Raw genomic sequence first — 22,857 nt, 5'->3', positions numbered from 1 at the left:
TATTATATAATTGATATTACTATTGTATGAGTGTATTGTTAGTATATAACTATATATTATATATGTAAATAAATATATAAACATTTATAAACATACAGCAGTTAGAATTTAGTTTTCAAATATTTTATGGGGAAATGAGTTGTTACTTTGGCAACAACAGGAATTTAAGAATAAGTTTGAAACTAAGTTGAGCTCTATTTCTCAACTGTTACACCTAGGGCAATAGTGAAACAGAAAGACAATACACATAAGGAGTTATATAGACATAGAATTGTCAATCATATTTTTTTATACTAAGCAATGACTCTTCCTGATACCTCACATTTTAAAATGACCAGTTTGCCAAATCCATGAGTGAGTGTAGAATGGGTATATCTTCCTTGCTTTACAGCACTCAAGTACAAATTAACAGTATATCATAGAAAGAGCTCAGTAAAATTTAGAAAACTACTTTAATATGGAATAAAAATAAGTTTACAAATAAAGTAACTTACTCTTTTATTAAATCTTTATTTTCTTGAATTTCTTCTTCTAATTTCAAACTTACTTTTTCATTTTCAAACTAATTTATAAAACAGAAGAATAGTTCACATTTTGCTTAGCAACATAGACAAGTATAGTCATTAAGTAGCATTTCTTTGCATACTACAATAGTCTGTAAGAATTCTTTTTGAATAAAAAGGAATTTTAGGTCACAGCCTGTGAATATACCTTAAGAAAATGGATATGCTGTAGAATATTGATATACTGTAAGAATATGGCTCTCTTTTTCTTTTTTTCCAATGTTTTCAATTTAATAGTTCTTTCATTTGTACTAGTCCTTAGTAGTCAGTCTTCATATCCTCAACTTTATTTCATCAACAATCATCTCAGATACACTATCTGACAAGACTGCTTGAAACATTATGACAGGCAATCTAAAATTTGCTGAATTATCATATAATTCCCAAAAAGCAAATTTAAGGCAATACTATCTATTTGTGAAATTTATCTAAATTTTGCTCATTTTCTCACTAGTCTAAAAGTTAAATACAAAAATATCTTATTCTCCTAGTGGCAAGAGTGCCTGCCTCATATACATGAGGCCCTGGGTTCGATTCCCCAGCACCACATATACAGAAAATGGCCAGAAGTGGCGCTGTGGCTCAAGTGGCAGAGTGCTAGCCTTGAGCAAAAAGAAGCCAGGGACAGTGCTCAGGCCCTGAGTCCAAGCCCCAGGACGGGCCAAAAAAAAAAAAAATATATATATATATATATATATATATCTTATTCTGATCTAATGCCAAGACAGTTATATCAAATAAAACATCCATAATAAAAATTTAACCTAACAATAAATTGCTATCAATAAATAAACTAGTGTTTATATGAAACACGTTATTTCCCTAATCAGTTTGCCTTGTTTTATGCAATTTGTCCTGTGCCCATCCCTAAAGATGAACCACCACTGTCAATACACTTTAAAATCCCTATTCCCCTCTGCATGCCTCCATCTCATATGGGTTGGCAGTTTGCTCTCCCCCTAATAAAATCTTTTCTGCCTTTAAAAAAAAAAATTCCTGGGCTGGGGATATGGCCTAGTGGCAAGAGTGCTTGCCTCGCATACATGAAGCCCTGGGTTCGATTCCCCAGCACCACATATATAGAAAATGGCCAGAAGTGGCACTGTGGCTCAAGTGGCAGAGTGCTAGCCTTGAGCAAAAAGAAGCCAGGGACCAGGACTGGCAAAAAAAAAAAAAAAAATTCCTATCCTTGTAGCTAGGTGTGGTACCTCACACCTATAATCCTAGCTACCTGAGACAAACAGGTACAAGGATCATGGTTGGAGGCTAGCCTCCATCTAAAATGTTAGCAAGCCGTGGGTCAGAGGCTCATGCCTGTAATCCAAGGTACTCAGAAGGATGAGATCTGAGGATCGAGTTTCAAAGCCAGTCCAGGTAGGAAACTCTTATCTCCAATTAACCTCCAGAAAACCAGAAGTGGCACTGTGGCTCAAGTGGTAGCCTTGAGCTGAGGAGCTCAGGGACAGTGCCCAGGCCCAGTGTTCAAGTCCCACAAACAACCCCCCCCCAAAAAAGTTAGCAAGACCCTGTCTCAAAGAATAAAGCTGGGCACAGGGCTTGGTAGCTCACATCTATAACCCCAAGCTGTGCCGTTGTAGGATGATTTGGTCAGTCTAGAAAAAAACTCAGAGTAAGACACTATCTGAAAAATAAGGAAGCTAGGAATGTGTCCTAGTGGTAGAGTGCTTGCCTAGCATACATGAAGCCCTGGGTTGGATTCCTCAGCACCACATATACAGAAAAAGCCGCAAGTGGCACTATGGCTCAAGCAGTAGAGTGCTAGCCTTGAGCAAAAAGAAGCAAATACGAGGCTGGGGATATGGTCTAGTGGCAAGAGTGCTTGCCTTGTGTACATGAAGCCCTGGGTTCGATTCCCCAGCACCACATATATAGAAAATGGCCGGAAGTGGCGCTGTGGCTCAAGTGGCAGAGTGCTAGCCTTGAGCAAAAGGAAGCCAGGGACAGTGCTCAGGCCCTGAGTTCAAGGCCCAGGACTGGCCCAAAAAAAAAAAAAAAGAAGAAGCAAATACGAGTTCAAGTCCCAGAACTAGCACAAAAGAAATTCCTATCACAGAAATAAGACTAACTTAACCTACCTTAAAACACAATGTTTGCAATATATTATCATACTTACAATTCGAAATTTCATTATACCTGTAGTTCCTGAATTGCTTTTCTCTGTGCTTCAATTATCTTCCTATTTTCTTGCAATTTCATTTCTTTCTGCTTCAACTCTGATTCTATATTCACTTTCCACTTTTTTATTTTTTCAGCTTCTTTGTACAATTTTGAATACAGTCTGCTCATTGGCTCTGAATTCTATTAAAATGAGTTTTCAAAATTCATTTTTCAAAATTTTAATAAAATCAAACTACAACTTCCTATCAAAAATATCCTATGGTGACCAGTTCTCTACCCCACATAGGCTCTAGCAGCATAATGAAAGCAAAGGCAGTTCTAGTTACTTCAGTAAAGCTATTAATGGTCACTGGACTAAGTTTGCACCTTGCTGATTAAAACCAAACGACTAAATTGTGCCTTGCTGAAAGTTAGAAACATTTCAAACAATAGAAGAATATATGGCTAGGATGAAAAAACTAAGTCACCCTGCAAGACATCTGGTAAGTTTTAACAATAGTTTTGAAACATTTGTAGAAACAATGTCAAGAATATGAAATTTAAAATATGACAAGAAAAAATAGTTTTGAACACAAAATATAACTTTCACTGAGATGAAGGTTTTACTCAGATTTTTTTTGCCTTTCTTTTAGTTCCCATTATACTGTTAAGGCCAGAGGGTTTTCTTGGTTTTTGGTAAAGGCTGGGGGGGGGGGGAAGGGGGCGTTATTTTGAGTGTTCATTGTATGCTTCTGCAGTACTGGGATCTAACACAAGAGCACTACCTATCACTGAGTTTTCCTTCCAATCGCTGTATTTTTCTTAGGTACACTGATTTCTGCTTAGTGGTAGTATTTTGTTATCAAAATATGAATAGATACCAAAATTTTAAATTCTGTTATACTATATTAGCCACAGCAATAAATATTTTAACACTTTATCAGGCCATGAAATTTTTTTCATTTAAAAGACACTTAGATCCACCAGTGGCTCATGCCTATAATCTTAGCTACTCAGAAGTATGAGATCTCAGGATAAACATTAAAAATCAACCTGGGAAGAAAATTAGTGAGACTCTCCAATTAACCACCAAAAAAGCCATAAGTGGGGCTTTGAATCAAGTGGTAGCGCAGTATCCTACAGCAAAAATAAAAAGTTCAGGGAAAGTATCTAGGCTCTAAGTTCAAGTCCCAGTATTGCACGCGCATGCACACACACACACACACACACACGCGCACACACACATGCACTTAGAGCTGGGCACTAGTGGCTCACACTTGTAATCCTAGCTATTCAGAGTTCGGAAGATCACAGTTGGGTGCCAACCTGGGCAGAAAACTCCTTGAGACTGTTATCTGCAATTAACCACCAAAAAGCTGGGGCTAGGGCTGTTGCTCAAGCATCAGAGTGTTATTTATGAGCATAAAAACTCAGGGACAATGTCCAAGCCCCTGTATGAACACAAAGCTAGATAAATATAAAGATAAAATAGATAACATTTAGTAGAGGGCATGCTCAAGTGGTAAAGCACTTGCTTATCAAGTTATGAGGCTATGAATATAAAACTTATAAATATAAAATTCTCCCCCTGAAAGACAATTATGTCTCGTGATTTTCATAATTAATATCAAATACATAATTTATCCAAAAAAAAAATTTTTTTGGCCAGTCCTGGGGCTTGGACTCAGGGCCTGAGCACTGTCCCTGGCTTCTTTTTGCTCAAGGCTAGCACTCTGCCACTTGAGCCACAGCGCTACTTCTGGCCGTTTTCTGTATATGTGGTGCTGGGGAATTGAACCCAGGGCCTCATGTATAGGAGGCAAGCACTCTTGCCACTAGGCCCTATCCCCAGCCCCCTATCCAAAATTTCTTGCACAACAAATCAGTCAAATGATCAATTTCATGTATCAGCTAAAAGATTATGCTGAGTGGGCTGGGAATAGGGCCTAGTGGCAAGAGTGCTTGCCTCTTATATATGAAGCACTGGGTTCGATTCCCCAGCACCACATATGTAGAAAGCAGCCAGAAGTGGCGCTGTGGCTTAAGTGGCAGAGTGCTAGCCTTGAGCAAAAAAGAAGCCAGGGACAGTGCTCAGGCCCTGAGTCCAAGCCCCAAAACTGGCCAAAAAAAAAAAAAAAAAAAGATTATGCTGAGTGCTGGTGGCTCATGCCTGTAATCCTAACTACTCAAGAGGCTGAGATCTGAGGATCTCAGATCAAATCCAGCCAGAGCAGAAATATCCATCTCTAATTAATCTCTCACACACACACACACACACACCTGGAACTAGAGCTGAGGCTCAAGTGATCAGGGCACTAGCCTTGAGCAAAAGAAGGTCAGGGACAGTGTCCAGGTCCTCAATTCAAGCTCGAGGACCGGCACCAAAAAAACCCAAAAAAGGAAATTTTGTAAAATGCTGGCTTCTCAACCTTTCCATATATTGTATTCACCTCCATTCTTCTATTCCCATGTTTGGTGGCTTATAATTAAGCTGCCCCCAAAGAAATGGATGCTTTCACAATCAAGAAAAATACAGAAGCCTAATGCTCCAGAGCAACCTGAAAAGAAAAAATCTTGGGCCTGGTTGTGAGGCTCTGTAGGAGAATGCTTGTCTACCAGGCACAAGTCCCTGGCTTCGATCTCCAGTAAAGAAAAGAGGGGGAAAGGAGAAGAGGGGAGGGGAAAAGACCAGGCAGGCAAGCAGACAGAGAGAGAGATAGAGAGGGAGGGAGGGAAGGAGGGCTTTAAAAGGATATTTAAAAAAAAAAAACTAGCCAAATAATCCTTTGGGAGCTTGAAAAAGACACATGTGATATTCCACATATGAGAAAATTAAGAAGAATGGGAAATCTGACCTCAAAATCGGAGTCTTTAAGTCCTTCCTGATAGTGGCAACTTCCAGAATTATCCACCTAAAAAGAAATGAGTGTTTTCTATAAGAAAATAGATGTTAGACTTTTCAGATAAGAGCAAAATAAATAATACCAGACAAATAATGCAACAATAACTAAAGACTTTTGTGTTCTTCTAATAAGCAATCATATCAAATACTCTATGCTTAACTGACCTTCTCCAGTATGGGCAAAAGATTAAGTTTTTGTAAAGCAGGATCTGCAAGATAAGAGACAACTACTATTAAATATGCTAATATATCATTTTTGTATCATGTCTAGCGCTAAGGGTAGACATAATGTTTTCAATAATTGGCAAAGAATATAATAAGATGATTCTATGTAAACCTATATATTGCTTCCCTAAGGCTCTTACCTGAATCAATGTTTTTCCCATTTTTGGAGATACTGGTCATTGCAAATGGAAAACCAAATTCATCTTCAATACATTTGTTGAAATTCTGAAAATATAAAGTTCTTAAATATATTGTTCCAAACCACCTAGAAACCCAGCAGTGTAACACACAAACATGTATATACTTACCTGCTTAAAGAAGACACTGTAATTTTAAGGTCTTTGCTATATATATACAATAGCTAAAAACTCTAGCTGCTTGAGAATGAGGAATCACCAAGGCACACCTGGGCAAAAATGTTCTGAACTAAAGGCTGGGCATCGCAGCATGTACGTGCTATCCCCAGTTACACAATACAGGCAAGTCCAGGCACAAATAGAGACACTATCTCAAAAATAACCAATTAAAAATTGCTAGGAGCATAGCACGTGCCTAGCAATCACTTAAGTTAACATACAACCCCCCACACACACTATTTTGATATGCAAATAGCGCATGTTAAATTTTAAGTATATTGTAAGATATGCTATATTTTAAGTATATTCACTACTAAAATAAATCTATATATATAACTAAACATATGTAATTATAAATAATTTAATACAATTATTCAAGACTAATTTCACTCATTAATAGCATGAAATATTAGTTGTTTCCTTAGATTTCCTTATTTTCCCCTCAAATTGAAAATTGTCTTCATTTAATAGCATTTTTTCAGTTTTTCATTTGGAATGTTAAGCCAATCTTTCTATGTAGTCTAGGCTGGTCTGAAACTTAAGATCCTCTGGCTCTGCTTCTCTAGTGCTGGGATTACAATTTTGTGCTACCACACCAAGCTCTGAATATATTTTTAAATGTGTATCTTGGCTGTAGCACTGATTAATTTTTTTCTACAATATATAAGTTAAAATATTGCTGGTAGCTCATACCTGTAATCATAGCTCCTCAAGAGACTAAGATTTCTGAGGATCACAGTTCCAAGCGAGACTGGGCAGGAAAAGTCAGTAAGACTCTTCAATTAACCACAAAAAGGCCAGAAGTAATGCTGTGGCTTAAATGATGCTAGCACTGAGCATTTAAAAACAGCTTCCAGGCCCTAAATTCAAGCCCCAAGACCAGCACACAAAACAAACAAAATGCACCAATCTACCTCCAATATAAAGTAATACACAAGTAAGCAATTTTTAAAAATTAATCCGTGGTATCAAAAGCTTTGTTTCACCTGAGAAACTTGGTAAAAGCTTCACTTTTTTTTTTGCCAGTCCTGGGTTTGAACTCAGGGCCTGGACACTATCCCTGAGCTTCTTCTGCTCAAGGCTAGTACTCTACCACTTGAGCCACAGCACCACTTGGCTTTTTCTATCTATGTGGTACTGAGGAATTGAACCCAAGGCTTCATGCATGCTAGACAAGCACTCTACCACTAAGCCACATTCCCAGACCAAAGCTTCACTTTCATAAGGGGATTTTCTTCTTTATCCTGTTGCCCAAAAAGCTCTGAGCAAAACCTCAAACTCAGAATACTAATTTATTGCCCCTATGTCAGCATTTATCCAATTCTTTGGAAATCTGCCTGATCTATATTTGACTGCCTTATTTTATATATCTTATAAATGGCCTCAGACTTCTTAAGGAAAGAAGCAAATAGATCCTACTATATATACAGAGTTCCACAGATAGTTATTAGATATTTAAGTAAATGATGTGTACACATACAGTAAGGCCCAAGGGTCCTACAGTGATGCAATTCAAAATCCTTGGGCAAACCAAGTTATGCTTATTGGGGGTGGGGGGGCGGATTATGAAAGCTGGACACCGGTGGCTCACATCTCTAATCCTAGCTACTCAGAAGAGTGAAATCTGAAAATCACAGTTCAAAGCCAGCCCAAGCAGGAAAATCCACAAACTCTTACCTCCAATTAACCATCTGAAAACCGAAAGTGGCGCTGTGGCCTGGAGCAAAAGAGCCTAGGGGCAGCGCTCACACCCTGAGTTCAAGCCCCATGACTTCTCTGAAACTGGCCCTTTGCCCGGTATTATGTACTTGCAATTGTCCACACCTGTTTTGCTCTGTATTATGTGGTTGCAATTGCTCACACCTGTTTCACTCTGTATTGCCCACACCTGTAATCCCCCAGGGAGCACTACATCCTGTCACCAGATGGTTTCCATTCTGGTCAAGAATCCCTGACCTGTTTGAAACCGGTTTCTGGACATTCCTTGAAGGTAATGAAAACGGTTTCTGGATATTTCTCGAAAGTAATGAACTGGTTCCTGGAGAGTTCGGGAAATTAACGAACCATTACAATTAGGCAAACTGAGAAATTCCTGTGGTTTGGGGGTTTAAAAACAGCCTTCTGAGATGGCTCCGGACTGCATCTTGAGATCCGGACCTCGAGTGCAGTCCTGGTGCGCAAGTACTTTCCAGCTGAATAAAATTCTTTCCATCTCCGAATGTCATCTAAGTGGTCTCACTGATTGTGACAGAAAGAAGGAAGAAAAGAAGAAAAGCTAGGAAGCAAAAACTGTAAAGCCAACAAGGACTCCAAAAAAAGACTCAAATGAAAATTTACCTTGAAGAAACTGGACTCCCCACCGGAGGTCTGAGGTTTCACAGCTGACACCTGACTGCTGCTTAGTCTTGGAGGCACAAACAACTTAAAGGGCTTTTGCATTTCCATTTTCTCTCCAGCAAATTACCTATTGGCTCCGGGAAGGGGCGGTGGAAAGCGTTACACTGCAACCTGAGGACAGCGCTGATGCTTCTTAAGATAAAGGTCAACTGGTGATGAGGGTCGCTCAGTTGCCCCGGCCCACAGGCCCCGGAACCCACGGTCAAGCCTCTCTGCCCCGCGGCCGGGCGCCTCACGCCCGCAGCTTGTCCACTGCGCCCACCCATCGGCCAGCGCCCCCATTTCTACGCAACCCTACTGTGAGCCCCTAACACACCCGCCGCCAGTCTTCCCGCCTCATTCCACCTGCCCGCCACCTTCCACCGCCCGCCGGACCCGTGCCGTCTGTGGGAGGACCTCCACCCCGAGCCCGTGCCGTCTGTGGGGGGAAGGGAGTCTTCCACGAGGGGCCCCACCCCACAGACCCCCGCATCCCCGGGTCCCCTGCAACCCATGCCCCTGCCCCTCGCCCCCTCCCCCGGGTACCCAGGAACGAACCAGCGCTCAGGCGCCGCCTCCAGCCTTCGCGCCTCCAGCCCTTCTGGCGCCAGTGTCGCGCGCGGCCTCCCCTCCCGCCCCGGCTGCCCCGCCCCACTCCGGATTCCATCTTGGGAAAAGGAACTCGAACACCTGCCTCTCACCTTCGAAGAACAAGCCGGAAGCACGGCGCGTTGCCCGCGTGGGCCGCTCTCTACCAGGACATGAGCGGACCCCGCGAGCCTTGGCCTGCGAGCCTCGGCTGCGGGCCTCCGAAAAGGCGGGAAACAGGTGCGGCTCCTTCTTCTGAGGGCGCCTGGCAGCTTAACGGTTATCCACAAGAATAACGGTCAATTTGGGCGAGCCACGCCCCGCGAGACCACGGGGTCTCGCGATACTGCCCCACCCCGGCCCGCCCCGCCCCCTGGCACTGTCATCTGGGGGTGGGGGGGACTCACCAGCGTTCTGGGAGCGGCTGCTAACCAGAATGGCAGGCCAAGGCACAGACCCGGAGCAGGTAGGTGGGCTGAGCGCGAAAAGACGAAACAATCCTCTGCCCCCGGCCCACAGTCTCGAAAAGTGTGCAAAGAACTGTGGCTTTGGGCGAACAATTCTTTTGACTGATGAAGTATCCGTCGGTTATGGTGAGGAGCAGAGAAGTTCCTGTCCTGGCAATCAGAAAGCAGAGAAAGAAACACAGGGGGAGGACCTGGCCCAAAACACACCTGTAATCATAGCAGCTCAGAAGGCTGCAATCTGAGGATGGAGATTTGAAGCCAACCAAGCAGGAAAGTCCCTGAGACTCAGCCTCAGTTAACCATCAAAAATCTGGAAGCACATGTTTATCGCTGCACAATTCACAATAGCCAAAATATGGAAACAACCCAGAAGCCCCTCCACAGATGAATGGATCCAAAAAATATGGTACCTATACACAATGGAATACTACATAGCAATTAGAAATGGTGAAATATTGGTATTCGCAGGGAAATGGTCAGAACTTGAACAAATAATGTTGAGCGAGACAAGCCTAGAACACAGAAAACAAAGGGGCATGATCTCCCTGATATATGACTGTTAAGATGGGGTGACGGGGAGACAGTAGAGACCAGGTCTGTGAAACAAAAAACCTCTTGTCAAATGGTATTTCCCACAGGTTTGGGTCAGAGACCCTACATTATGTAACTAAAACCAAACAACTACTCAACATATAACGGTCAAAAATTGACCTCTCAGTGGATCACAATAGCTCAAAAGCTATGTATGTACGTTCATATAAGACTATTGTCAACATACTACTGTAGACATTACATTTAAAGACCTAGGCGAATTTTCTTTGGCGTAGGCCATGTGGCTCCTGTATATGTTCTTTTTTTTTTTTTTTTTTTTTTGGCCAGTCTTGGGCCTTGGACTCAGGGCCTAAGCACTGTCCCTGGCTTCTTCCCGCTCAAGGCTAGCACTCTTGCCACTTGAGCCACAGCGTCGCTTCTGGCCGTTTTCTGTATATGTGGTGCTGGGGAATCGAACCTAGGGCCTCGGGTATACCGAGGCAGGCACTCTTGCCACTAGGCTATATCCCCAGCCCCATCTGTATATGTTCTTGGTACATTGTGTATTGTATATATGTCTACCTGACCTAGGGAAGGTAAAGAAAAACACGGTGTAAGATAACACAAGAAATGTACATACTGCCCTACTATGTAACTACCCCTTTTGCACAACACCTTGTCAAAAAAATTTGTTTAATTAATAAATTAAAAAAAGAAAAAAAAATCTGGAAGCAGAACTGTGGCTCTAGCAGTAGAGCACTAGCCTTGAGCAGAAAAGCCTTGCAAGAGCAGGAGCTTGAACTCAGGGCCTGGGCACTGTCTCTGAGCGCTGTTGCTCAAGGCTAGTGCCCTAACAGTTCATCCACAGCTCTTCCTCCAGTTATTTGGTGATTAATTGAAGCTAAGGATCTCGGATCTCAGGGACTTTCCTGCTGGAGCTGGCTTTGAATTTTGCTCCTCAGATCTCAGTCTCTGAGTAGCTGGGATTACAGGTGTGAGCAAACAGCATGCAACTTTCCCTTCTGTCCTGTATATCATTACATGTGTATGTTAGGAAACTGGAGGAGAGACAACAGGGTGGAGTCAACTCTTAACAGGCCAGGACTGTTTATTGAGGCACAGAAGCCAGGGGCAGCAACCTTTTGCAGGATGAGGTTATTCAAGAAGTGAGGGTTGCAGTTTGGCTTTTATGGGGTCTAAGCAAGGAAACAGGTTATTGAAAGACTATTAGGGCTGAGGGAGGTGGGAATTTTCAGTTAGGCCCACAGTGTAATATTTACAGTCAGGCTTAGGTCAGATTTTCCTGCCTGTGTCAAGCATGCTCATGCATACCTGGTGTTTTGCCTGGGATAGTATGGTGGGAGTCAATCCTTCAGTATACAAGTCTGATTTCCTACCTAAAAGGAAATGTTTATCTTTGCCTTCTTTTAGTAGTCAGTAGAAGACCCACATTATGGTCAGGACTACAGGTTTAGGGTAGTGAATGTTTGTTGAGAATCTATGATTAAAGTATGCTGTTAGCTGGGCATTGATGATTCACGCCGGTAATCCGAGCTACTTAGGAGGCAGATAGCTGAGGATGGCAGTTGAAAGCCAATCCAGGCAGGAAAGCCCATGAGAATCTCTAATCAACCAGCATGAAGCCGGAGTGGAGCTGTAGCTAAACTGATAGTCATCTAGCCTTGACCAAAAGAGCCAAGGCCATACCAGCACACATCCTAAAGAATTAAGTTTTGTGAGGAACAAACCCATCAACTTAACCCTACATCTAGGCCCAGCACGTCCGTAGGGTCGCGAAGGGAAGGCTAGACTTCTACTGCGCACGCGCAACTCCACTGCGGAAGCGCCTTGTGAAGGATCCCGGAAGTGACGCGTAGAACCCTGAGGTCGGTTCCGGGAGCTCTGACGTCGGTGTGCGGGGCCGGGCTGTTGTGGTCCGGCGCTATGAGCTGCACCATCGAGAAGATCCTGACGGACGCCAAGACGCTACTGGAGAGGCTGCGGGAGCACGACGCGGCCGCCGAGTCCCTGGTAGACCAGTCCGCGGCGCTGCACCGGCGAGTGGCCGCCATGCGGGAAGCGGGCTCGGCGCTTCCCGACCAGGTCAGGCGGAGGCCTGTACGCCGGTGCCGCGGGGCGGGGACGGGGACGCGGACGGGGACGCGGGCGGCGGCGGGCTCAGCCGTAACTGGCTCCGACCCGAGCGCGTCGACCGGGGCCGACGCCTATCAGTTCCATTCCAGTGCTGCCACCCTTGCTGTTTACACGCTCTTCTGTCTGCCATCTGTCTATCCAGTATCAAGAGGATACATCCGACGTGAGAGACATTGCCAAATACAAACCTCACATTCTGCTGTCCCAAGAGAACACACAGATTAGAGACTTGCAGCAGGAAAATAGAGGTTAGTCAGATCTGTTGTGTAGTTACTATATTGGGCTTCCCCCCCCCCCCCTTTTCAAGTCTGGCAGTAGTTTGAAAGTTGTTACAAAACCGCCTTAAAAGTTCACAGAAGTGCACATTGTTTATCTATGATCATTGCTTTTGATTGTTGAGTTCTCTAATAACAGTATGTCACATGAACCTTCTTAAGATTATCTGACTGCTTTTGCATTCACACACATCACATATGGCTTGGTGTGTGTGTGTGTGTTTACGTGTACGTGTACGTGTACGCACGTGCATGCATGCATGCCAGGCCTGGAGCTGGGACTCAGGGCCCGGGCGCTGCCCTTGAGCTTTATCGCACAAGGCTAGGGCTCTACCACTTTGAGCCACAGCTCCAATTCCTATTTTCTTTGTGGTTAATTGAATATAAAGAATCTCCTGGACTTTGCTACTGGCCTGGAACCATGGTCCTCAAATGTCAGCCATGTGAGTGGCTAGGATTACAAGTGCAAGGCCTTGATGCCCACCTGGATTTTTTTAAAGGTGGAGGCTTGTATAACAAGAGTTCCTATTCTCAAGGGCCTAAAATTTAAATTCTAGGATGCAAATTGTAGTTGAAATTGAAGGTTTTATGCAGTCTTTTGCAAGATGGAAGAGCAGAATTATATTCTCAGTTATATATTCTTAGGGCTGATAATGATATAATAGTTGTATACCAGATTACAGCTTTCACACCTATCATTTTGCTAGGTTTCTGCTTAGGTTATCATATCTTCATTTCAAGGTAAACAAATCTATTACTTACACAATGCAAGTGAGAAATAGAATCTGACCTGGGATGCAGCTCAGTGACAAAGCACTTGCCCAGCAAGCATGAGGCCCTGATTTGATCCCCAACACTGAAAAAGAAAAATAGGGCTGGAGAAACAAATTAAATGATCTATTGCTTATGAGTGTTAACCACAGAACCCATGCATTCTAACTGTACATCTTGTTATTTCTCAGACTAGGCTGCCTCTCCTAAAAAGTTACTTTTCATAGAGGCCTGTTTATTTTTATGGACTTAGATACTGGCTCATTACTGTGAATTAAAAGTAACTCATGGGGTTTCATAAAATGCCCAAATGCTTAGTTTGGAGACTGGGAGTATTCCTCAGAAGGCTTCCCTAGGATGCTTGGCTGGGTGAGCGCTCTCTCACAGACATCGCTGCCATTTTGTTTTATTGTTTTGTCAGAGCTGTGGATTTCCCTGGAGGAGCACCAGGATGCTTTAGAACTTATCATGAGCAAGTACCGGAAGCAGATGCTACAGTTAATGGTTGCTAAGAAAGCAATGGATACAGGACCAGTCCTCAGAGCTCACCAGTCTCACTCTGCAGTAAGAAACACTGATAAATCAATTCTAGAGCTGACTTTATATTGCAAGACTGTTTTAGTTTGTGTACTTGGTTTTGTTTTGTTGAAAAAGTATTTCTTTCAAGTTTATCATACTTGTTGATTTTGCTGTACCTTTCTGAAGATAGAAATAGGGAGAAAGGGCTGAGGGGATGCTCAGGTCCTCCTGAGTAAGGTTAAAGTTGTTCTTCACCCCCATCAAGATCTGTTTTCAGGGCTGGGAATATAGCCTAGTGGCAAGAGTGCTTGACTCATATACATGAAGCCCTGGGTTCGATTCCCCAGCACCACATATATAGAAAATGTCCAGAAGTGGCGCTGTGGCTCACGTGGCAGAGTGCTAGCCTTCAGCAAAGAGAAGCCAGGGACAGTGCTCAGGCCCTGAGTCCAAGGCCCAGGACTGGCAAAAAAAAAAAAAAAAAAAGATCTGTTTTCATCATGATAAGGGGTTTGGGAGGAGACAGAGGCTCGTTGTGATGACCTTAAGGTCAGCCTGGGCTACAGAGCAAAGTCAATTCATCCAAAATACCTGTTAATTTTGAAGAGGCACAGGAAACACTTGGCTGGTGGTTATATTTACATTTTACTGAACTAAGTATCTTGATTGTAAGAAGCAAGACCTATAAGTTTCTTCATTGTAAGAAGAATAGTTTCTGGATTACACAGGCCAGCAATAAATCATTATTAAATTATTGCTATTAGAAAAACACAGTTTTTATAAGAAGGCATCCTTTCCATACCTTGGTTGCTTGTAATTTAATTGGGAGAATGAGTAATTGTTTTCAGTTGTGGAATGCTTCTCAGTTTGTATTATGTAATCTTGTATTCATAGATGGCAGCTTCAGCCAGGTGCTGGGGGCTCATGCCTATAAGCCTAGTTACTCAGGAGACTGAGATCTGAAGATTGTGGTTCAAAGTCAGCTCAGACAGACAAATCTGTGAGATTCTTATTTCCAATTAGCCAGCATAAAGCTAGAAGTGAAGGAGTGGCTTAAGTGATGGAGCACCAGCCATAAGTGAAAAAAATAAGGAAGAGTGTGAGGCCCTGGGTTCAAGCTCCATTACTGGTATATGCACACAAAAATAGATTAAGCCTCAATATTTGCAACTGTAAAAGATAAGTTACATCTTAGATTCCTTTGGATACATATTACTGACTTAAATGTTTTAGAGGAAAGGAATATTTTAAACATCTGAATGGCTTTCATATAAAAGCAAAAGGTAAATATTTTCTGTGGTCCAGAGAAGAAAACTTGGAAAGCAGAGTTTTGCTCATGTAGGTATACATTCTGAGAAATCTATCCAAAGATAAGGCATCTTGTACTTTGGTAAGCTTCTTACCAATAAACGTATTGAGACAAGATCTTACTATGAAATCCAGGCTGACTTCAAACGTTTCTCTTGCCTCAGCCTCCTGAGTGCTAGGATTACAGGCATGTGCCACTACACCCAGCTAAAACTGATATTTTGGAAAATTATGTGTGAATATCAGAAGCTTATTGTATATCATGTACTGTATTAGATTTTAGTGTAACTTCTATAGCATAGATTAAATGAACATTTTCAGCTCATTAACATGTTAATTTTTAAGGTATATTATAATAAATGTTCAAAAATCAAAATGCACATGTTATTGTGTTCTTCATATCTATTCAAAAGAATTTTCCATTTAACATTTTTCACAGGCAATTGAGAGTCAAATCGACAGAATCTGTGAAATGGGAGAAGTGATGCGGAAAGCAGTTCAGGTAGATGATGACCAGTTTTGTAAGGTGCAAGAAAAGCTAGCCCAACTAGAGGTAAGGTGATTGCACAATGTTCTTTTTTTCTTTCTTTCTTTCTTTTTCCTTCTTTGGCAGTACTGAGATTGGACTCCAGGGCGTTGCTTGAGATTGCTAGGCTGGCACTCTACCTCTGAGCTTTTCAGGGTAGGTCGGTTGTGGAGCTTGAACTCTAGGCCTGGGCACTGTCCCTGAGCTCTTCACCTCAAAACTAGTGCTCTACCACTTGAGCCACAGTGCCACTTCCAGTTTTCTGGTGGTTAATTGGAGATAAAAGTCTCACTGACTTTACTGCCTGGGCTGGCATTTGAACTATTATCCTCAGATCTCAGCCTCCTAAGTAGCTAGGATTACAGGCATGAACCACCTGTGCCCAGTTTCTCTGAGCTATTCGTTAGCCCTGTTTGGGGGTTTATTTTTAGGTTAGTTTCTAGCTTCCTACTGGGCATGCACAGGACTGAAATCTGCCTACTTACTGCCCAGCCATGCACTGAGAAGCAAGCATGTGACCTCTTCTACTCCAGCCTTCCTTGAATCACAATCATCCCAATCTCAATCTCCCAGCCAACTAGGTCTACAGGCATGAGCCACCAGCATCAGCTGTTTCACAATTTTTCAGTTTCCAGACAGTATGGGAGGTAAAACCATCACTATCTTTATCATAAGACCCCAGATAGGATCTTACCAAACAAGTCTAGAGCTGTGGATTCTCTTGTTTCTGTCTCCCTGTGTTCACTGTATTGATATTTTCTGTGTGCTCATGATTTAAAATTAAAGTTCCTAGCCAGACATTCATGTCTCAAACCTTTAATATTAGCTAACCAGGAGGCTAAGATCTGAGGCTCAAGGTTCAAAGCCAGGCCTGGCAAACAAATCCAAGAGATTTTTATCTCCAGTTAACCAACAAAAAACCTGGAAGTAGGGGTGTGGCTTAAGTGGTAAAATGACAGCTAAGACTGAAAAAGTTGATGGCGGTCCTGAATTAAAGCTCTAGTACCATTGAGTACTCTTGGATCACACCAACTCCACTTAGGAGGCTGAGATCTGAGGATCCTGGTTCAAAGCTAGCTGGGCGGAAAAGTCCATGAGACTCTTTTATCCCCAAGTAGCACAAAAGCTCAGGGTCAGTGCCGAGCACTAGAGTTTAAGCTCCACAACTGACCAAAAAAATAAAGCCCTAAGCACATATACACACAGAAAAATTCCTTCTTGATACCCTTTTTTATGAAAAGAAATGCAGTGAAGCATAACCAATGAAAATGTAAACCATGTTTTGGCTAGAAGTTGAGAGAGAATGGAAGGAACAAGTTTTAAGCACCAAAATCCCTCATCTACCAGAATAGGAAGTCAGATAATATCTAAAATTGATGTTCAGGAAATAGCATTATTGGCAAATTGTTTGGAAATACAAAAGTAAATACCAAAATTAATGAAGTGTTAACCAAGCATGGTAGTGTGCACACTTATAATCCTAGCCCCCAGGAGACTGAAGAATCATGACTTTCAGGGCTATGTAATGAAAGTGTTAAAAAAAAAAAAAAAAAACACCAAAAACCTTGGTCCTTCACACAGCAAGGGTGCTTTCCTTTCGGCCATGGCATCAGCTTTGAGTGCCATGAATTCGCAGCTTCTGTAAGAACTATAGTAGTTGCTGGTCTTCCCAAGAACCTTGTTAGTAATCAGTTATTGGCCACATTTGTGAAGAGTCACTTCCAAGATATTAAGAATGAGGGTGGCAATGTTGAATCTGTGATCTATCCAACAAGAACCAAAGGAGTTGTATATGTAACATTCAAAGAAAAAGAAGTTGCAGAGAATATTATGAGAAAAAAGAAACATTGCCTAGATAGGAAAGCCGGACATGCTCACCTCACAGTCTCTCACCTGAGTGAGCAAGTTCTCAGCTGTAAAAGGCTCTTCTGGATCTCTCCATTTCTTGGAGTCATTTTGTACTAGAAAGGCTGGACATGGATCTAGAAAAGGAAAACCACACTTTATACTTCAGGCCTTTGAACCTGGTGGAAGAATCCATGTGGAAGGATCACTTCTCCCTCTCAAGAAGCTCAGTGAGTCTTTGCTAGCAAAAGCACTTTCTCTTTTAGAAAAAAGTAGGTATTTCTCCAGGGAAGGGAGAGAATGGAATAGACAGAGGCCCCAAAGGCAGCCAGAGATAAATGCCCACTCAGTAGCCACACTCAAGACTCTCGTTCCTGTATCTGCACAAAGCACAGAAACAATAGTGCTTGACACAGATGTTTACCTTTACCTCAGACAGAAGTGTGAGGTTTATGAAAACATTGCACAGATTTTGTATTCACATTCAGGAAAGGGTGAATGATGAGCTCACTACCATTTGTCTAAGAGATGCATGGGCAGCACCCAGCAAGTGAGGCAGCTCATCAAGGAGCAGTACAGGATCTTCACCTGGAGCTCAGAAAAGAGACATCTCTTTTTTCTTTTCTTTTTTTTCTTTTTCTTTTTTTTTTTTTTTTTTTTTTGCGAGTCCTGAGGCTTGAACTCAGGGCCTGGGCACTGTTCCTAGCGTCTTTTTTGCTCAAGGCTAGCACTCTACCGCCTGAACCACAGCACCATTTCAGGCTTTTTCTGTTTATGTAATGCTGAGGAATTGATCCCAGGGCTTCATGCATGCTAGGCAAGCACTCCACCACTAAGCCACATTCCCAACCTGAGACATTTCTTTTGGAAGGAAAGACAAGAGAGAAAATGATCATACCCAGGCATGTAAACTACTACGTTCAAAGTACCTGGAGGTTCTGGTTAATGTTTACAGCATACACACTGACATTATAGGGTCATATTCTGACACTTAGCCTGTTTAAAAAAGAGGTCATGAGAGAAACTGGGCATGTTCTCTCTGATATGCAGAAATTAGATCTGACAGACACCAGGATATGGTAAATTACACAAGATTCTAGATATTTACACACAGACCAAAAGAGGATTTTCTTAGGAGAGAAAGGTGCAGTGCCTAAGTGCCTCTTCATATTTATATAAAATGCATACGAACTAGATTTTTTTTTGTTTTCAATGATTCTTCTTTACCTTGTATATGGTATATTCAAATATACATCATTGGAAGGATGATGGGGAGGGTGAAAAAGTACAGCACTGAAGCTCAGTGAACACCTATGAAAGTGAACTGTACAACTTGTGGGTGGAGACAGGGTGGGACAGGAGGGACTGGGAGAGAGTAAGAGAACAGAAGACACTAAAAAAGGAAATGTACTCATGACCTGATTCCCTATGTACATCATCTCTATAGTAACAGTAGATTAATAATTTAAAAGAAGTCATGAGGTTATTAATAGGCCAAATAGCGAGTTTGTGAAATGTTAGCCATAGTGACAGTAGTAGCTGCTTTCCTTATTGAGTAGTGGCAGTGCCCTGCTTGGTATTAGATTGATTTCATTCTTAGTGGCTGTCTTCATTGTGGTGCTTATTGTCTCCATGTTATAGAGGAGAAGCAAGGATGGCTTAGAGAAGCTAAAGCTTTTACCTCAAGTTAACCAGCTGACAAGGAATGGGGTTAGGGCTTAATGTTGTCTATCTAAAAAGAAAGATACTACCTAAATAAAATCTATCTAAATTAGAAAAAAAAAATTTAAGGTGAGCGCCAGTGGCTTATGCTTGTAATCCTAGGTCCATGGGAGGCTGAGATCTGAGGATCATGGTTCAAAGCCAGCCCAGGCCATAAAGTCCATAAGTCTTTTCATCTTCAGTTAATCATCAAAAAGCCAGAAGTGTAGCTATGGCTCAAGCAGCAGAGCACTAGCCTTGAGCTTAGCTCAGGGACAGACACCAGCACATACATAAATTCAAACACAAATCTTGAATGGCAACTCCTTTGTATAACTACTTTGAGATACTAAAAGTATTTTGTCTTACATTCTTTTTTTTTTCCATATATGTGGTGCTGAGGAATCGAACCCAGGGCTTCATGTATACAAGGCAAGCACTCTACCACTAGGCCACATTCCCAGCGCCTATCATGTATACGAGGCAAGCACTCTTTCCACTAGGCCATATCCCCAGCCCTTTCTTACATTCCTAAAGGGGAAGTACAAAGCCAAAGAACTGTTGGATTTACACTGCGTTTCAATCATCTTACAAGCTTGAGTGTTGATTTTGTGCACTTGTGTGTGCACGTATGCCACTTCTGGGCTTAAATTCAGGGTGAGTGCCCTCATAGCAAAATTTAGGAATCCATCTCAAAAATAAACTAAAGCAAAAAAGTTATCTTAATCTGTCATAAATGAATGAATGAATGCCAGGCGCCAGGCACTTATGTCTGTAATCCTAGCTACTCAGGAGGCTGAGATCCGAGGATAGCAGTTCAAAGCCAGCCTAGGCAAGAAGTTCGTGAGACTCTTATCTCCAATAAACAGCTCAGAAAAGATCAGAAGTGGTGCTATGGCTCAAGTGGTAGAGGCTAGCCTTGAGCACAGGGAGGCTCAGGGATAGCCCCCAGTTCCTGAGTTCAAGCCCCAGAACTGGCAAAAAAAAAAAAAAAAAAAAACTGCCAGAAATTTTCTCTGGGCACATGTGGCTCATGCTGTAATCCTTGACATTCCAGAGGCTAAGGTCTGTAGATTGTAGTTTAAAACCACCCCTGGCAAGAAAGTCCATGAGACCTATCTCCAGTTAAGCACCAAAACTGGAAGTGGAGCTGTCAAGTGGTATAGTGCTAGCCTTAAGCAAAAAGATCAGGGACAACATTCAGGCTTTGAGTTCAAGGACTGACCCCCAAAATAAAAATAAACTTTATTTTATTTTTTTGTCTTCCCAGCTCACAACTGTTTCTTACAGGAATGTCTTTTTCATTTTTGTTTTTTCAGCTTGAAAATAAGGAACTTCGAGAGTTACTGTCCATCAGCAGTGAGTCTCTTCAGGTCAGAAGGGAGAACTCAGTGGACCTTGCTTCCCAGCCCATCAAATAGTGGATGAAACATGCCTGAAGATTGTCTATCAAGGGAGGAAGGAAGGAAGGGACTGTCTTCCCACTGGAGTACTGTCTGTTCACTGTGTTGCCCTATACTTGATTTCATTTTGCTTCAAAGTATCAGGTGGCAATTTAGAGTTCCCAAGTCAATATTGGCTATCCACAAAAGTTTTGGAGTGTAGTAGAATCTACAGTGAGTCTCACCATTCTTTTATCTGAGAAACAACTCAAATGTTTATTTCTAGGACCTCAATTTATATATTATCTCTAAAGCTGAATATTTTTAGTCATTTTATTTCATATATAATTGTAAAATACACTTACGGGAACTTCTACGAGATTAACCTTTGTAAATCTGTTTGGCATAAATATGGATTTTTTTTGTTGCTTTTGTCAAGGGTAATCTGTTTCTGTAGAACTAGATTGGCAAATTCTCTAATTTGTGATGTCATTCACCTGTGAAGTTTCAGCTCTCTCTGGTGCTAGGAACTGGCACCTTGTGGTCAGGTGTCCTTACTCTTAAATAGAGAGAAGTTATATCTAGTCCCTAGGAACACACCTGCAAATCAGTCAGCTGTTTCTTCTTCCCATTGTTAGTACAGACATTGCATCAGTCAGACTGCTGAGGAGCTTGCCTATATATATGTGCACACACATGTGCACAGTCCACATACCACAAGTAGCTTTTATCTGTATGATTAAATGTAAATAGTGTTTAATCTTGACCTTAGTTTACCTTGTGAGCATATCATAGATGTACCCACTTCATAGTTCTTTGGTACTTTATCCCACTATTTAAGTTATATGCAACTGTGATAGTTTAAAACTGCCACTAGTAGGGGCTGGGAATGGCCAGAGGTGGTACTGTGGCACAAGTGGCAGAGTGCTAGCCTTGAGCAAAGAGAAGCCAGAGACAGTGCTCAGGCCCTGAGTCCAAGTCCAGGACTGGCAAAAAAAAAAAGATGCCACTAGTAAGATATATCATTACTGGCACTGGTTTTTAAGTCTCTTTTTTACATGAAAGCATTTTTAATAAATTATTGCATTCACAATGCTGTGCAGGCAACAGTAGAGCATTGAGATTTAAACACTGGGTAGTAGCTGGGCATGGTGGCTCATAACTGAGATCTGGGCAGTTTGAAGCCAGCCTGGGTAGGAAAGTTGGTGACCTTCATTTAACCAGCAAAAAGCCAGAAGTGGAGCTGTGGCTCAAGAGGTAGAGCACTAGCCTTGAGCACAAAAACCAAGCAAGGGCTCCAGATTTTGAGTTCAAACCTCATTATTGGCACAAGAAAAGTAAAAGAGGTAAATCTATATCTAGATAAATAAGTAGGTTCACCATCAGTTTCTATGGTCTTAGTTCATTTGCATTTCAAATGAGTTATTTGCAGGCTGGTGATGTAGCTCAGTGGTAAGTGCTCACTTAGCATGCATGAAAACCTCAGTTCAGTTCCCAGTACCACAAAAAGATTTAATTGCCAGTTTGCAGAAAGTAAAAGATTTACTTGCTAGTGTTCTGAGTGATCTGAAATTTCTTTTACTCCTTAACCTCACAAAAGAGTAGCAAATTGATGTTGCCCTTCTCTTAATATCAGCAAAGGAAGCTATGTAATGTGGACTGTCTGCCCAGCAGTGGAGACAGGTCTTTGAAGCAACCTTTGGATGGCTTTAGAGATTTTGCAACTTTTCATCTGCTGGATGGCCTAGACATCTTAAGGGGAAAAGAAAAAAACTTGAAAATTACTTTTAATAAAATTATTTGTACCAGGCGCCGGTAGCTCACGCCTGTAATCCTAACTACTCAGGAGGCTGAGATCTGAAGATCACATTTAAAGGCAGCCCAGGCAAGAAAGTCTGTGAGACTTTTACCTCCAATTAACCACCAGAAAACTGGAAGGGGCACTGTGGCTCAAGTGGTAGATCGCTAGTCTTGAGCTGAAGAGCTCAGGGACAGCACCTAGGCCCAGAGTTCAAGCCCCACAACTGAAAAAAAAAATCATCTGTGTATGTGCCAGGTGTAGTGGTGTACATGTGTAATCGTAGCAATCAGAAGGAAGAGATAAGAAAATCACAAATCAAGGGTAGTCTGGACTACATAAGTTCCAAGCCAGCCTTGTGTAACTTAGCAAGACTGTCTTGTTTTTAAAATGGTCATTTTGGGGCTGGGAATATGGCCTCGTGGCAAAGAGTGCTTGCCTCCTATACACAA

The 22,857-nt window shown here is 42.1% G+C and overlaps 2 protein-coding genes and 1 pseudogene across 3 annotated transcripts in view; 2 read left to right on the top strand and 1 right to left on the bottom strand.

Annotated features, from left to right (window-relative positions):
• Positions 1–8,609, bottom strand: part of Sycp1 (synaptonemal complex protein 1) — an 85,914-nt gene extending 77,305 nt beyond the window's left edge. For both annotated transcript variants that reach the window (XM_048351838.1, XM_048351839.1), the window contains exons 1-6: positions 8,502–8,609; positions 5,949–6,033; positions 5,749–5,792; positions 5,537–5,593; positions 2,718–2,882; positions 495–562 (exon numbers count right to left, since the gene is read on the bottom strand). In XM_048351838.1, coding sequence (XP_048207795.1) covers positions 495–562; positions 2,718–2,882; positions 5,537–5,593; positions 5,749–5,792; positions 5,949–6,033; positions 8,502–8,609 — 527 coding nt within the window. The remainder of the gene's footprint in view (positions 1–494; positions 563–2,717; positions 2,883–5,536; positions 5,594–5,748; positions 5,793–5,948; positions 6,034–8,501) is intronic.
• Positions 8,610–12,026: 3,417 nt separating this feature from the next.
• Sike1 (suppressor of IKBKE 1) lies at positions 12,027–21,039 on the top strand. The gene is made up of 5 exons (XM_048351840.1): positions 12,027–12,229; positions 12,423–12,528; positions 13,748–13,890; positions 15,593–15,706; positions 20,545–21,039. Exons 1-5 carry the CDS (start codon positions 12,071–12,073, stop codon positions 20,644–20,646), a joined length of 624 nt encoding a protein of 207 aa, XP_048207797.1. The 5' UTR covers positions 12,027–12,070; the 3' UTR covers positions 20,647–21,039.
• Positions 16,271–18,165, top strand: LOC125354412 (annotated as a pseudogene).
• Positions 21,040–22,857: the final 1,818 nt, after the last annotated feature.

The sequence above is a fragment of the Perognathus longimembris genome, chromosome 7 (assembly GCF_023159225.1).
Source record: "Perognathus longimembris pacificus isolate PPM17 chromosome 7, ASM2315922v1, whole genome shotgun sequence".
Taxonomy (NCBI): domain Eukaryota; kingdom Metazoa; phylum Chordata; class Mammalia; order Rodentia; family Heteromyidae; genus Perognathus; species Perognathus longimembris.
The sequence above is the reverse complement of the archived record's forward strand: the minus strand, read 5'-3'. Positions and strand labels throughout refer to the sequence as shown.

What these genes read in the sequence shown, in the direction of transcription:
- Sike1 (XM_048351840.1), top strand. Translation starts at nt 12,071, where the DNA reads ATGAGCTGCACCATCGAGAAGATCCTGACGGACGCCAAGACGCTACTG. An exon ending in GCTCGGCGCTTCCCGACCAG is followed by an intron (nt 12,230 to 12,422) that starts GTCAGGCGGAGG and finishes CTGTCTATCCAG; the next exon opens with TATCAAGAGGATACATCCGA. An exon ending in AAAAGCTAGCCCAACTAGAG is followed by an intron (nt 15,707 to 20,544) that starts GTAAGGTGATTG and finishes TTGTTTTTTCAG; the next exon opens with CTTGAAAATAAGGAACTTCG.